Source organism: Mastigoproctus giganteus, chromosome 14, assembly GCF_048544385.1.
Source record: "Mastigoproctus giganteus isolate SK-2022 chromosome 14, ASM4854438v1, whole genome shotgun sequence".
NCBI classification, from domain to species: domain Eukaryota; kingdom Metazoa; phylum Arthropoda; class Arachnida; order Uropygi; family Thelyphonidae; genus Mastigoproctus; species Mastigoproctus giganteus.
In genome coordinates, this window is record NC_143588.1 from 64646230 (window position 1) to 64661242 (window position 15013).

Sequence of the window (15013 nt, forward strand, 5' to 3'; positions counted from 1 at the left end):
CGCTGCAACATTTCGATCGACTTTTTCCCAATGTCTTGCTAGGTATTTTTCTGAATTACGACGTGTCCACGAACCTACAGCAATACGCTCTAAGAAACATACGGGGCCACGGTAGCCTTGTGGCAGCGTTGCCGGCTTGCTGAATAGCTGATCGGGGTTCGATTCCAAGGCTACCCTTAGGGAAGCCTTGGAATCAATTGATGGCTCATCTTTTTTGCAGCTCGAAGTGCTGCAAAAAAGATGAGCCATCAATTCTCAGGGAGTTATACATTCCGATCTAAGGTGTTGAACTGCACCAGGTTCGTTCTGAGGTCCGAATGCTTCTCGTAATTTCCCAGATGTCAGGCAAATCCATTTGGCCACACACAAGTTGTGTCAAGGTGTGCAGATTTATCTCTTTGATGATGGTTTCCCATGGTTTGCATAGAACATGCTCCTAGAGCTGGTGGAAGGATAGCCTATCTCCCTGTTTAGCCATCTCAGGAGCCAATATTCAATCCTAAAAAATCTTTTTAGTTGAGTAGAGGAGGCTCCTGTAAGTGTGTACCGATGCGTAGAGCGGTACGGGTGTTAAATTTCTTCGGATATATTCCAAAAGGAACTCTCGAGGCCTAAGACCGACCAACTGCCGGATTCTGGGAAATATATTCGGATATATTCCAAAAGGAACTCTCGAGGCCTAAGACCGACCAACTGCCGGATTCTTGCAGCATTCTGGGAAATCCTGCCGGATTTCCCAGAATGCTGCAAGCGTTTTTAGATTGGCCATCTTGAGGTGGTCTTTGAAAGTGAACCCATCATCCCACTTCAACCCCAAATCCGTGTGTGATTAAACCTTTTTAATGGAGGCTCCATTTATTGCGAGCATAATTTCATTAACAGTCCTCCTTTTTGTGAAAATCATCTGTGCTGCTTTCTGAGGATTCAGTTTAAGTCCCAGACGTCCTAAATAATCCTGGAGTTCAAACAGTACTATCTGATTTTCATAGGCCACTGCCGCAACTTTTGCTGGATCGTTGGATGTGACCAGCATCTTAAGATCATCAGCGCATGAAATGAAGTTTGGGTGCTTCGCAAGGAACGGCACTAGTGCTACGACAACCTCCCCTTGTGATATGCCGACAGAGGTCGTGGTGGTCCTCTCCAATCTATGGTCATATTTAATAAAGATTTGCCTGTTGATGATGAGTTGATGGAGGACAGCAAGAAGATTACCTCCGATTCTCAAATAATGCTTCAAATTTTTAACTATTTCTGTTGTGCAGACTGTGTCGAAAGCTGCTTGTATGTCTAGGAATAAGATTTCAAGTTGTTTCTTTGAGTTAAGGGCTTTTTGGATTGCCCAGCTGGTCATTAATAGATTTGATAGCGTAGACCTCCTAGGAATAACAGTATGAAGATGCTGTGGACGCCCATTGAAACAATGATCGACTAAGGTGGACTGTATCGTTTTTTCAAAAACTTTTAGTAGTCCACAGGAAATAGATATTGCTCTGTAGCGTCTGGGCCCTTTTGGTTTGTTAGTTTTTGGAACTGGTAATGCATGGTAGACATTCCAATTGTCGGTGTGATAACAAGATCTCGAGGATACGGTTGAAGATGTGATGTAATAGGTCAATCACATAGAAACTGCATATTTTGAGAATAAAGAGGGGAAATCCGTCGGGACCAAATGTACGTTTATTGGAAAGGCTTTTTATTTCTTTCATAATCATTTTCCTTGAGATCTTAACATGCGCAAGCCCGGTCCTGGCCGTATCTGTGATGGCCGGTACAGGGAGAGGCGGATGTTGTTCCTGGTCAGGGTAGAAGGTTGACTGTGCCCACAATTTTATCATTTCTTCATTCATTTCCTCCTGACCACCACGTGTGGAAACGATGCGCTTTGGAATGCCTAAGCCTTCTCTGAATATTCTTACGATGTGCCTTCTTCCGAACGCTCAGGAAATTCGCTTTTTGTTTATTGTAAGGGATGTGATCTAGCATGGAGCCAGACTTTTTCCAAGTTCTGTAAGCTTTTTGCTTTAGGTTAAAAGCCTGTTTCGTTTCGGAGTTGAACCACGGCTTGGTGTTTGAGGAGATTTTAATTGACTTCGATGCACCAATCCCTCATCAACCCATGTTTCCAAGATGCAAATGTCTTCCTGGAGGAGCAGGGCAATGTGTCTGAATTCATTAGAAATGGCATTAATTGCCTCTTTCACTGGTTTGAAGCAGAGATTATTCCAATTAAATGCTTTAAGTTCAGTAAGGGTGACATTTCACCTGACCAGGTCCGGAAATTTGGTCCCAGTGACTGAGATTGCAAGCACCTGTGCAATTTCAAACACTATTGGGAGATGGTCCGACACGAATGATTTGTATTTGTTCCAAATTTTGGTAGACGCGCTGTCCAGGACTTAATTTACTCTGGGCGGTGGTGAGCCCCCAGGTCAGTATGGTATCTTCCATGTCTTGTCTTGCATCCTTGTACCTTGGCAGAGGTAGGTTGAAATCTCCTAAAATGGTTGTTGCGATATCAGAGCGAAGATGAGCAGATATCCATGAGATAAGATCCCCTCTGATTGATGGGGGTGTGTCCTAGTGGGAGATACATAAGGCAGATTTGGATCCTTTTTTCATTATTGTAGTAATTGCTTCATAGTTTGGTGTTTTACTGCTGAAGACAAGTATCAGCCTGAAAGATGGCAACACCACTCTTATCCTTCCTGGAGTTTGCAGTATATTGATAATGAGTGGACGAGAGGATCAGTCCAAGGTGTTTTCCCTCATCAACCCATGTTTCTGAGATGCAAATGTCTTCCTGGAGGAGCAGGGCTTGCATGATATGTAGCTGGTTAGCAAGGCTCCTAACATTGGTATACACTAGGGGCCTTGTGGTTGGTACCTTTTTTCGTTTCGATGAATGGCTTAATTAAGGCACCTGTCGGCCATATTGCTGAGTTAAGCACCTAGTGTAGATGTGTCAAAGGGCAAGACTCATCTCTGAAAGATTGTCTATAAAGAAGTTATTCTGTTCATAATTGCTTGGATAACTAGAAGTAGTGAGGCTGTAATTCGCCAAGTAATATGACCCGGTATGTGTAATAGCAAAGCGCGTGCGTAAATCGTAATTCATTTTGACAGATCTCCAAGGAGAGAAAGAGGAATTTCATATTTTCGGACAACTACACACCCTGACGAATTTTAAACTCCTTTGTGTAGGGATGCTATATAGCAACCCCCCCCCCCTCCCTCCCTCAACACAAAAGTCTTTTCCAGCATAAGGAAAATCAAGAAAGGAGACCGCTGAAATGGCATCTCTACAAACCCAAAGCAGCCTACAGAAGCATGCGATTTTCATTATGGACGATTTTGGTACCTTGCGCGTTCCATGCGCACGTCAAAAATCAATGGAATTTTAAAACGCAGCTGAAAGACGCAGTTTCGGAAAACTGAAGCCCTCTCTTCTCTCTCTCCCAAGAACACCCACGAAATTTAATAAGCAACATCCCCCAAAGCATGAGGCAGCATAATAGCTCAATACCCCCTCCGAAACCACAGTTCCACATTTTCTCCACCATTCCAAACTTTGAAGCTGGAAATGTCAGGAAGATGACATCATCAGTAGTCATATTCATCGTAGAAGTCAATTTTAGATAATATTGAACGTGCTACAAATGACGTCTTCACCTGTACTTCTAGCAAATGCTGTTTCAGTTGGACTTTTAGAAAGCAGAACCTTCCAAAGTAGTTGAGAATGAAAAAGACCTGTGGATAATTGTGCAGTCAGACATGAAATTCTCTGAGCAGTGCAGACATGCTTCCCGGACAGCTCATTGGGATATTTGTCAATGATACACAGAAACTTTGCTAGTAGGGATAAGGAGATGATTATCGTGTTGTATAAGGCCATGGTTAGACCGCATCTTTGAGTACTGAATACAGGTCTGCAGGCCTCGCTTTAGGAATGATGTAGATCTGATGGAACGAGTACAGAGAAGGGCAACCAGATTGGTGAAGGGAATAAAAGGATGGTTTGAGTAGCTCAATGCTGATGGCATTCTTTCTCTTATCGAGACTACACACAAGGAAGCATAAATTCAAGTTGAGGAAGGATGGTTGCAGGATAGATGTGCAGAACTTTTGCCTTCAGCCAGTGGGTGGTTGATTGTTGGAACAGGCTTCCATCTGTTGTTGTGGAAGTGGATGGGTTGAATAAATTCAAGGGAGAATTTTATATATATAAGCTTGCTATCTTGCATCATTTGCCATTTAGATTACCTTGATTAAACGTGTTCAGTACAGCACATCTTCCCCTTTCTGAGATATTTTTGGCTCGATGATTTTGACTCATGAAGTTAAGGGTGAATTGTACGATTTGTTATAACCCCTTGGAATGCTTCATTTGTACATCGTTGCCAATCTTCCTTTAGAGAAAGAGACAGTGTGGACACTGAAATTATTGCTTACTTTTCGCTGATAATGTGGAAAAGTTAAAAAAAATTATTCTTTGTGCTGTCGGACATCGATTTTGGAAAATCTTTACAACATCCTCAGCTCAATGTTTCAATAAAACTCATTTAAAATAGAAAAAAATTGCGAGTTCATTGCAAAGACACGTGGAGATGTCAAAGAAGTTTATTTTACATTAGTTTATGTACCACGACTGTCGTAAACTTTCTTTGTATAAGGATGAGTAGGATTATTTAAGATGGTCTACATTTTCTTTTGTTAAGCAATTTCAGTAAACTTTGAGTTTAAGCGCATCAAATTCGTGGACTTGCCAATGTTATAAGCGATAACAAAGCACGTCTATCAGTCATAACTATATTTAGTGACGATTTCATTTCTACTCCTTTACTTTTCTTCAATAAATGTTGGGCACGTTCCTGGTTACATGGCCATGCATAGAAAAATACAGCGGTGTTTTATGTCCGGAACTTGTGTCGCTTTTTACCCCCCTACTCTTCCCCTTCCAGGGAGAGAAGGTAAAGGAAAAAAGGCTTCCAACCGATGATCAGCTCCGAAAATTTAATCACAGAAACTATTCCACCCTCTCCCTTCAAGCTTGTTCTACCCTTGGTTGACAAAGGGACCTAATGGCTGGCGTTGTTGATAGCGGTCTGGAACAAAATGAACGTGAAGGCAATTTTGGCTCGAGCGAACTTCCGATTCACGTGAGGAGAGTCTGAAATGAGATCTCTCTCTCCTTCAAAGCTGAGATGGATGGCCACAGTTCTGACAATGCTCCCAGAAAAAAGTTTTCTTGTCGAAAAACACAATTTCCATATCCATTCGTGTAGTAGTTGGTGGATGTGAAAGCGAAGAACTCGCTGAACTTAAAAACCAAATGTCCATTTTGTATTTTAAAAGGGATTATTATATTAGGCAACAGTTTGTCAAGAACTACTGATTATATGAAGTTTATTTTAAACATATAAACTGTACAGAGAAAACAAGACAGTCAATAGAAGCGAAAAGAGCAACAGAAGGTGAGAAGAAGAAGAAGAAAAATGATAGACAGTGAGAGAAAGAGTCTAACGACATCTGGATTTAAGTTCCATCTACCCATTACTGATGATCGATTTTCTTGATACGTTTCTATTGTAAATTACCAATCCATCGAGACTCTGGTGCTTTCCAGAATGGACCGGATAAAAATAGGTTAATAACGGTCATCTAACGTAACCTTCAAAGTTACTTCTAGTAAGAAATAAAGAAGGAAAGATGGCGTGATCCCTAACTACAAAATTGGCAATGTTTCAATATTTTGCACCGCCACCAATGGTAAGAGATATTTATGACACTACAGAGCAGCTGTCAACACAGTTGACGGCAATATCTATAACTTTAATGGTACTCAGGACAGAGTGCTGGAATAGCTGGAACAGACTGCCTGCTTCTAATACATGACTTCGCTAACGTGTGTGAGTAGTCCAATTAAGGATGGAGAAGAAGAATCATTACTAACTTGTGTTAAATCCTGTCTACTTAACGACATTTTCACTTCTACTCTTCGGGATGAAAATATGTTTTCTTGAGTAATTTGGACTACAAAAATTGAGCAAACACAAAGCTGGTTCTCACATTCTGTCCGTAATATTTGACATGGTAAAATACTACAGATAAACTGTGAAAATATTTCCTACAAAGTCTTTTTATAAAAGTTTTAAGTGGGATTTTGTTCACCGGTAGCCATTGTCTTAATATCATTTATCTTTGGACCTGTCCTGAGCGTTGTGTAACCCGATAACAACCTGGTCAGGGTTAAACGACGATTGGGTGTGTTTTGATCATTACCAATTTATGAATTAAAACCTTCAGATATTTAAATTTATCATATGTCATTATACAGATTATTTCAGGAGATGTTTTTCATCCCAGGTTAGATTGGTCTCAGTAAGATCGAATGGTGCAAGAAAGCGAACTCTTTCTGCACTTTGTTTACTGTGTTTGTTAAGAAATTAATACTATAGAAGATAATTCTGACAATTTAGAATAAATAAATCACATATAAAGCTTCTCTGACTGCTAGAAGTGTTCGTTCTTGGTGGAAGTGGAAAAGAATGGGTAAAGAAATGGATCCTTTCGCATTTGCTGTACGATACTCCACTGTGGAGTTGATATAGCTAATTATTTTATAAAATCCATGGGTACGCTAGATATTTTCATCTCGTCTTGCGCAAATTAAGTTTATTAATAATACTAAGAAGGTTGGCGTGCTAAGACTTGTTTAAGGTATCTCCAAAAAGTCTACACTACTCTTTCTTAAAGATGATGCTGTTATAATGTTTCTTGATTGGATTCTTTAGCCAGACTCCATCCAGCGTAAACCACTATTTCATTTCGAAGAAAGCTTATAAAAAAAGACACACGATGTAATGAAATTCTATTTTTACACCGTGATCAAAGAATTTTTCAATTATGCTTTTGCAGTGGCGCAGAAAACATTGAGAAGCATTTTTCCATTATTAGCCTCTCACTTATCGTGTCGCAGCTGGTGCACACTGGACATATGGCAAACACTCACGAGTTCACGCTCCTTGAAACTTTCCTCGCCACAAATTATATCAGAAGTAAATATAAACTGCTTTGGCAGTGTCACTGTCAGCAGGTTAACAAATCCAGATGACAAGAACATTTTTTGTTCAGTTGTCACGCAAATCTCTCTTTGCAGAATTGTCTAACTCGAGTTGGGAATAGTCAGCTCCTAAGCTCTGTTAAAAAACGATTCGAGTGTGATCTGGTCGAATAATGCTCATTTAAATCTTTAATATTCATTCTGAGTATTCTCAGTTGCGCAATATCTTATAAAAATTCGAAAAGAGTTCCCATAGCTATTCAATTTTGTGTAATATATCATTTTTGGAGAATTCAGTTTTCCAAAATATGGTGACGTCAAGTTGTTCATCCACTTCCATCAGCTGGTTCATCTACGCGTTCTTTGAATCAATTGGTCTTGAGTTAATGTCGAAAAATCAATCCGAATCTTATATCTATTACTCAATATCTTATTAACGGATACAAAAGTAAACTTCTATCTAGATAGAGGTTTACTGGACCTCTATTTTGTCTGGGACAGGAACCTGTTCTTTCATTGGCACTTCAAAGAATTCACTAATTTATGGTCTACATAAGAGCTGTTCAGTTTTAGCAATACCAAATCTCACTGAATTTCTATATATCTGATCATCTATTCCACCAACATACTTAGTAGTTCTTGGAGTTTGAGTAATGGCTTTTAATATCAATTCTCTTCATGGGACAACACTGGAAACAGATCATTCCATTAGAAACATCACTAGCCTTTGGCTGCCACAGCCTTGAGGCTATCTGAGGGTAAGCGTACAGAACAGAGCTGTAGTCGATTCTTATACCATATTGTAGTTTCATACTAACTCTACACTTTCCATCCAACATCTCTGAAAGAGAGAACCTGGTTGGTGGTTGTATGCTTTTCCATGCTCTGAACAGCACTGATTACAGCCTTTAATCCTCTCTGATGCCTCTCTTGGGTGCATATGAGACGATAAATGTATTAAGATGCTCTTTGTGGTAATTTTTATACATTACCGTGCATTTTAAACGCGTCATGTATATCGATGGTTGTATTTAACCTCCTAACATATGGATGTAACTTTCTCTTGGCTACTACAGTTTGAATTTTTAAGTTGATGTTGAGTAATTTGTGGCAACCATTAAAATGTTCATTGTAAGTTACCTTTTCAAGTGTTCTACACGCACTAATCCGAATCATCAAACTGCCTAACAAAGGCACAACCAAACAGGATGGCTTTTATGATTAAAATTTCATTCCTGTCTACAACAACATTTGAAAACTCCAAGAGTCACACAAAGATGCTTCTATTCTACGATTATTTGATCATCGGCACCTCCTGCATATATTTACAAGTTTCTAAAACCGGGGTTGGATATTTCATACTGGATAAACAAAGTCGTGCATAATCCACCATCTCCAGAGGGGTTTCTTTTCTCCATGATTAATATTATAATTCCCTGAAAACAAAGAATTAACCCAAGAAATAGCTGAATGAATGCTTACCAATAGACTGGACACACTCAACATCCAACAAACATTCTTCAAACCCCTAAACAAACAAAACATTCTAAGTTTGATCTCCTTACATGACAATCCGAATTATTGAACGTTCTAGCTCTTTGGAATCTGATCCCAGATACTTGAAAACAAACTACAGATTAAACCATCATCAAAGCGACCCTCTCCCCATCTTATATTGTGATCCAGGAACATTTAGCCCCCTCTCAATGTTAAAAAAGCTGAGGTTTATGGATCATCCAAAAGAATCAAGGAATAATGAGTTATGAGCACGCGTGAAATGTGTTTCCTAATCAACACGCAAGCATGGTAATCTGATTCAAATATCACTCAGCGAAAAGTGTAATTCCTTTTAAAATTACTTAAGAGAGCCGACCAATCCAGTCTCGTATTAACTTTGCAGCTTCCCAAACACCGCACAAATGGGGAAAATGTTCTCAAATCACATTAAACGAAACCAGAGACGTGTAAATTACCTAAAACCTTAATTACCCAATATACTCGCGTAGATGCACTTTAATTACGTTATCAAATCGCCGCGTGCAATAATGATCAGAATCCCTTACCCGAATTCTGCATTAATCTGAACCATTGCCCACCCCCTCTACTCTCTCCCCACTTTCGTTCTCCTCTCGGATGACCACTACTACCTCGCGAGACCTCACCTAACAATCCTTCAGTTAGCCACAAATCACTCTCCTAACCTCTGAACCTCGCTCGGCATTTTCATCTACCAATCGGTACATGGGTGGAACGCCAATAGAAATTCATTGCAGGAAAAGCATTTTGAGGATTTAAAATGGCAGATGCAGGCGTAAAAATAATTAGAAAATACTAACTTTAAAAATCTCCTGAAAGCTGATTGTTTAGTTGGATTGAATACTTAATTTACACAGAAAAGCCTAAGTATCTTTGTGCTGGTAATCGCTGTTCAACATAAAAAAAATATTTATTTAATATAAACTGATCAGCAAGCTAGTGTTTTTCATTGTTTTAAAATACAGCACAATCTTCTGCTTATTTAAAAAAAATGCAGCTCAATTTCATTGTTTAAAAATACAGCCTAATCGTCTGCCTATTTAAAAATGCAGCTCAATTTCATTGTTTAAAAATACGGCCCAATCGCATTGTTTAAAAATACAGCCCAATCGTCTGCCTATTTAAAAATGCAGCTCAATCGTCTGCCTATTTAAGAATCACATTCTATTTCAAAATTTCAAGCGCAGACAATAACAAATCGAATAACATTCATAATCAAATCTTTCTCGATCAATTCTAGCTTTAAAAAAATATTCAAACAAATCTTTTTACACAATTTTCACCTTCTGTACATTTTTAAAGGGAAAAAAAAACTTCCTCTAAATGACTAAACGAGTGTGTATCACAGACCGAACTCATGGTCCCGATAATCCATTTATAAAGAGGAAAAACATTACAGCTGACTAAAAATATGTTTACTCACCCCAAGAAGAAATGACAAGTCAGTGAACTCCCTCTCACTGCCAGCAAATCTTTGAAGTCCCGCCTTGGCGAGTTCCCCATCGGAAGTCCATCAACAGACGCTCACGAGCAGGTGTCACCCTGACCCACCCACCAGAAAACACATCTAACCCTGAACTTCTCATCGGCAGTAGACCACCAACACTTTAGAAGAAACTTGAGGGATGAGGGACACTGAAGTGAAACAAAAAAAAAAAAGAGAAGTCTCGGACCAAACGCACTCTTAGCAGCAGACTACTTCGCACCAAACTTCCTCTGTCTCTCGTCCAGGACCCGTCAGAGCGAACACTGACTCCTATTGATTCCAGCAAAACATTGACTACTGCGCTTTAGCGATCGGACTACCAAAAGACGGCGCAAGAGGAGAGAAACGCGACGGGGCGCGAGCATCGCCAAGGAAAAGGGCTGGTGTGGCGAACGTGCCGACGGCCGCACGTAGTCAAATCCCCCGTAGTGGTTTGGGACGTGTTTGTAGTAATTAGCGGACGAGGTAGCTATTGCCAGAGACTCTTAGTTAATTTAGGAAGACAGCGTTCGAAGAGGATACCGCGATATTTACAGTCGCGTTTCAAACGGTTTAACCGATCAAAAAAGGTTGTGTCAAGAAAACAGTCCTGTTTGCCGAGTAAATTGAAATTAATTGAGAGTTGATAGCTTCCATTATCATCTATCTAGAGACTTGGGTTGATTCCGACGTTGGCAGATTCCTCTCTACGTATCCATCGGAACAAATGCTGATGTATTCTTGCTTCTTCGAAGTTTCCACTTCTCCTCCAGAGGATTCTGGAAGCAGAAGCAACATTTGATTTCGTTTGGCAAACCCTTTTCTTCAAAATTAATTTCCATCGCCAATTTCCAACCACAATATTAATTCTTTCGAAGTTTCTAAAAGAATTATCTTCTGTATGTTCTGCAAACTCGGACCAAGAAAATTATCTGGTAGAGAACTAATTACCAGTTTTAATTAGTTTCTTTTCCTAATCTTCACAGACACCATCTATCTTCATACTTTTTAACTGGGCTATTTCCAGAAAATTATTATCTCTTCTTTCGTGTTGAATTTTTACTTAAACGAAAACCAAACGATCTGACTGCTTATAATTATCGTTTGGTTCCCTTTTAATAGGCCTGATTACCTTTTACAAATGTTGAATTTTATTCTCGCTGTCTCTACACTAACTTATATAATTTCTGGGGCTTTTTTGGCTCCCCAAGACGGCTATCCCTTTATCAGCTAATAGTTTACGGCGTTCTTGATTACGCCTCCCTGGTTATTTCGCGCCCGATTTCATGGGAGAGCAATCTTAGCCACTCCTTCGTAGTGGAGCAAGGCGATAGCTACACTCTATTTGCTAAAACACATTTTCCGAAGGAACTCTGCATTGGCGAAAGTTTTTGGAGGATTATTGCACACGGTTCAATATTTATTCAATAAGCTAATGATCAAAGCGTCTCAAATACTCCTAAGTTTTATTAAATGATTTTTAATGCAGAAGAATGTTTGAAAGAAACATCGTCTGCTCTCAGGAAATCATCATCGTCTGATTTCAATGATTTTCTGAGATCAGACGAAATCAAACATCGTCTGATTGATCAAACATTATTTTTGGAGGCTTATGGCACACGGTTCAATAAGGTAATGATCAAAGCGTCTCAAATACTCCTAAGTTTTATTAAATGTTGGAAAGAAACATCGTCTGCTCTCAGGAAATTATCGTCTGCTCAGACTATAATTTTATAGGTTACTGCAGCGACCTCTAGTAAGGAGTATCTACAAATATATCAAGATTCTTCGAATGAATCTGACACGCGCAGTAATTTAGGGGGAAAAAACGGGGGTTGGTGGTGTGAGAAGGGATAATGAACGCAGATTTGCATAAGATGTCTTGTGTGGTGAATCAGACTTGTCCTTATCAAAAAGATCGCAGGCTACTGATTGGAGAAATATTAGGGGCCCATGTAAACAAAGAGATAGTAATTCTAAACGATGAACACCTTCCAACCATTAATTGCCTTGTCATCCCGAGAAGCTAATCAATTAGTGAGCATTTACCGGGATGAAAATCCCGAATGTCAATAACGGTAGGGAACCGTCTGTGAAGCTTCTTGCCATTCTGTTGACTTAACCCATGGAAGGATAAAGTACACCTCTCATTACTCATCTTATGTCATATAAACGATGCGGTTGACACAGAAAGAGAAAGAGAGAAAGACGCGTTCTCTTCTCGCACATGCTGTGAGAGAGACCTCTTCTCTTTTGAAGGTACCTTGGAGGAAAGTGACAAGTGCTATTTTATAGAGGTGTTAGTTAAGTGTCCCCTCACGGGGACCGCACACTTCATATTGGGGATCCCCAAAATACAAGAAGAGTTCGTTGGCCCACAAGCTCAGTAAGATTTTATCTTTATTTACACAACTTAAATAAATGGAAGTTCAACATTTATTGGGAGTTTTATGATTTAAAAACGTAAGGAAGCTTTTTAACGAATAAAATTAATTTTAAAATACGATAAACAAAGGTCTAGAATGCTAGCTGTCGATATTGTGCCATATGTAATAATTCTACCTCCCCTTTTAGAGTGTAGGGAAGTTTGCAACCCACTTATGGTTAAATCCACTACTCTTTCGATCGATGTTTTTTCTATCCACTCACTTTTCTTTCAGTGCCTTTCTGCTTTTAAAATATTCATCCCAAATGCGATGTCTTATGTGTTTGCTTATGAAGCAGATATAAACAAGATTATACTGCTTAAGAAGCAGATATAATCTCGTTTTTCACACTAAGAAATCGCACTGGACCAGGGAACAAAAGAATTGCAAGTTTCCATATTCTTTTTCAAAGAATAAAACAGCTTAATCCATCGCTATTTTTCTTTTATAATCTTCATCAGGCGTAGAATAAATTCAGTTAGTGACCCGTAGGATTGCAACACGCTGGGGGGACTGTTGGGGGTTGGTAGAAATTTGGCAGAATCCTTGTAAACTTGTGGAAGGCGTCATTACCAAGCTTTGTTCCTGGGAGCGGATGAGAATTTTCCTGTGAAAAGTCTATTAACGTGGTATTCATTATGAGAGCGTCGCTTGAAGTCATTTTTATCGAGAGGGGAGAAAGAGGGATGGATGAAGGCACTTTTTTGTTGAAGCGCGCACAGGATGCCCCGAAGTTGCAAATGAGGTCTTCTCACGTGGCCACCGAGAAGGGAATAAAAGAGGGATAACGAAAAGGATGGGGGGAGAAAGAAAGGAAGGGAAATAGAAGAACTATTGATTTCGTTTTCCATAGCCGTCGGACTAAATTACGAAGCCGTTCAATCAGGAGAGCAACGATGATGAAGCAACCATTAGCAAGTCCACACTGTTCACGTAGATCGAAAATAAACTCCACTTTGAGATGCTAAAAGAACGATCTGCAGTTCTTCTCGATCCAGGTTCATTTCTAAGATTTTTCGAAAGAGTGAAGAAGAAGAACTTTTATTCAAGTGTAGCGACTTGTCGGCAATGCATTTGTTATTTAATAACTGCTTAGACGTCAGACTGGGCGACTCCTGAAGAGAGTTGACTACCCCCAGATACATCTGAAGGTTTTTATTTAACATTTTACATCGTAAGATGAGGATTCCCAACATCTCGTTTGAATAACTTTCGATGAAATTCAGATTCTGTTTCTAAAAATTATTCTATTTAAATAAAAAGGGGAAAAATGGAAAATGTTAAAGTTAGAAGAGAGGGGCTTCTGGGTCTGGTTTAAATTTTGCAGTTGGAATGCACCAATGTGGCTTTACAAGAGGTTGATGAAGCTCACAATGAAATCCGAAATATTTTTGAAGGAAGATACAACCTGAACTTAGCGATTTTGGGATTCTTGGGTGTGAGAGATTATTTTAAACTACCTGAGGTTATCAGACGCTTTCAAATTCAAACTAATTTGAAACGATATACGAAGGGCAGCCAAAATGTCTCGAGAAAAGATAAGAAAGGAAACGGATACAAAAATCAATCTTTATTTTCAGTATAATCCGTCCCTCGTGTCCTTAATTCACTTTATTTATCCTGCGAGGAATTAAAGCCTTAATATTTCCTCTGATTGGTTACTAAACCGTTTCAAGTTTCTCAAGGATTCCACGAAAATTATTGTTGACCTTTCCGAACACAAAGCCATGGATTATTGTTCGAATTTACGCTCTTGGATTTTCATCCCTGAAACTCGAACTTTACGAAAAGGCATCGTCATGACGCCGTAAAATCACAAATCAACTTTCCTCTTCGTTTCTCCCCGAATTATGGATTTTAATTTTGGCAGAGATTTACATAATACTCCCCTTATTGATGGTTCAGGTGGTAGGTAATCTACCAGTAAGTTCTTTGAGCCAAAAATCTTTTCCAGATGAGAAAAAGTCGGATTTTAAGGGGGAGGGGAGAAATTGGAAATCCTTTATGCTTCCGCAGCGTTGTTGGGGTTTAGGCGTATCATCGACCTTAGGCCATATTGCGCCATTTGTGTATTATGTCTGTAGAAGTGTGGATTAGTGGGCCGATTTATATGTTATGAGGGGCTGAAAAATCCAGATTATCTCACCGGGAAACCTGAGATCGATTCTACAACAGTTACTGAAGAAGCCTTTAGAAACTCCTCCAGGCTATGGAGAGACTCGAATCCAGATCTCTATCCTAACGAAGGATGGCTTCAACAACATTGACTAAATTAGATGCAAGGTCATAAAAATACAACCCTCTTTCATCTCCAGTCTCAGTCCGCGTAGAACGCAAATCTACCAGTGAATATAAACTTGAATAGATATCAATACCATAAAAGGAATCATACTAACTGATGCATTATGACCAAACTATTCAATATGCTATAAACCCCAAAAACCCAACGATCTCCAGCCACCAGAGGCGATAAAACCTCATCTGGATTATTCATTAATTTCCTTCGGTGGCTCACTTCTGTTT

The 15013-nt window shown here is 39.4% G+C and overlaps 2 protein-coding genes across 2 annotated transcripts in view; one reads left to right on the plus strand and one right to left on the minus strand.

Moving 5' to 3' along the window:
• Positions 1-10138, minus strand: part of LOC150075175 (uncharacterized) — a 57727-nt gene extending 47589 nt beyond the window's left edge. The window contains exon 1 of the mRNA XM_090389298.1: positions 10023-10138. The gene's annotated coding sequence lies outside the window, so the exon portion shown is untranslated. The remainder of the gene's footprint in view (positions 1-10022) is intronic.
• Positions 1-15013, plus strand: part of LOC150075176 (uncharacterized) — a 69074-nt gene that overhangs the window by 34731 nt on the left and 19330 nt on the right. The window contains exon 2 of the mRNA XM_090388386.1: positions 11554-11696. Coding sequence (XP_090244512.1) covers positions 11554-11696 — 143 coding nt within the window. The remainder of the gene's footprint in view (positions 1-11553; positions 11697-15013) is intronic.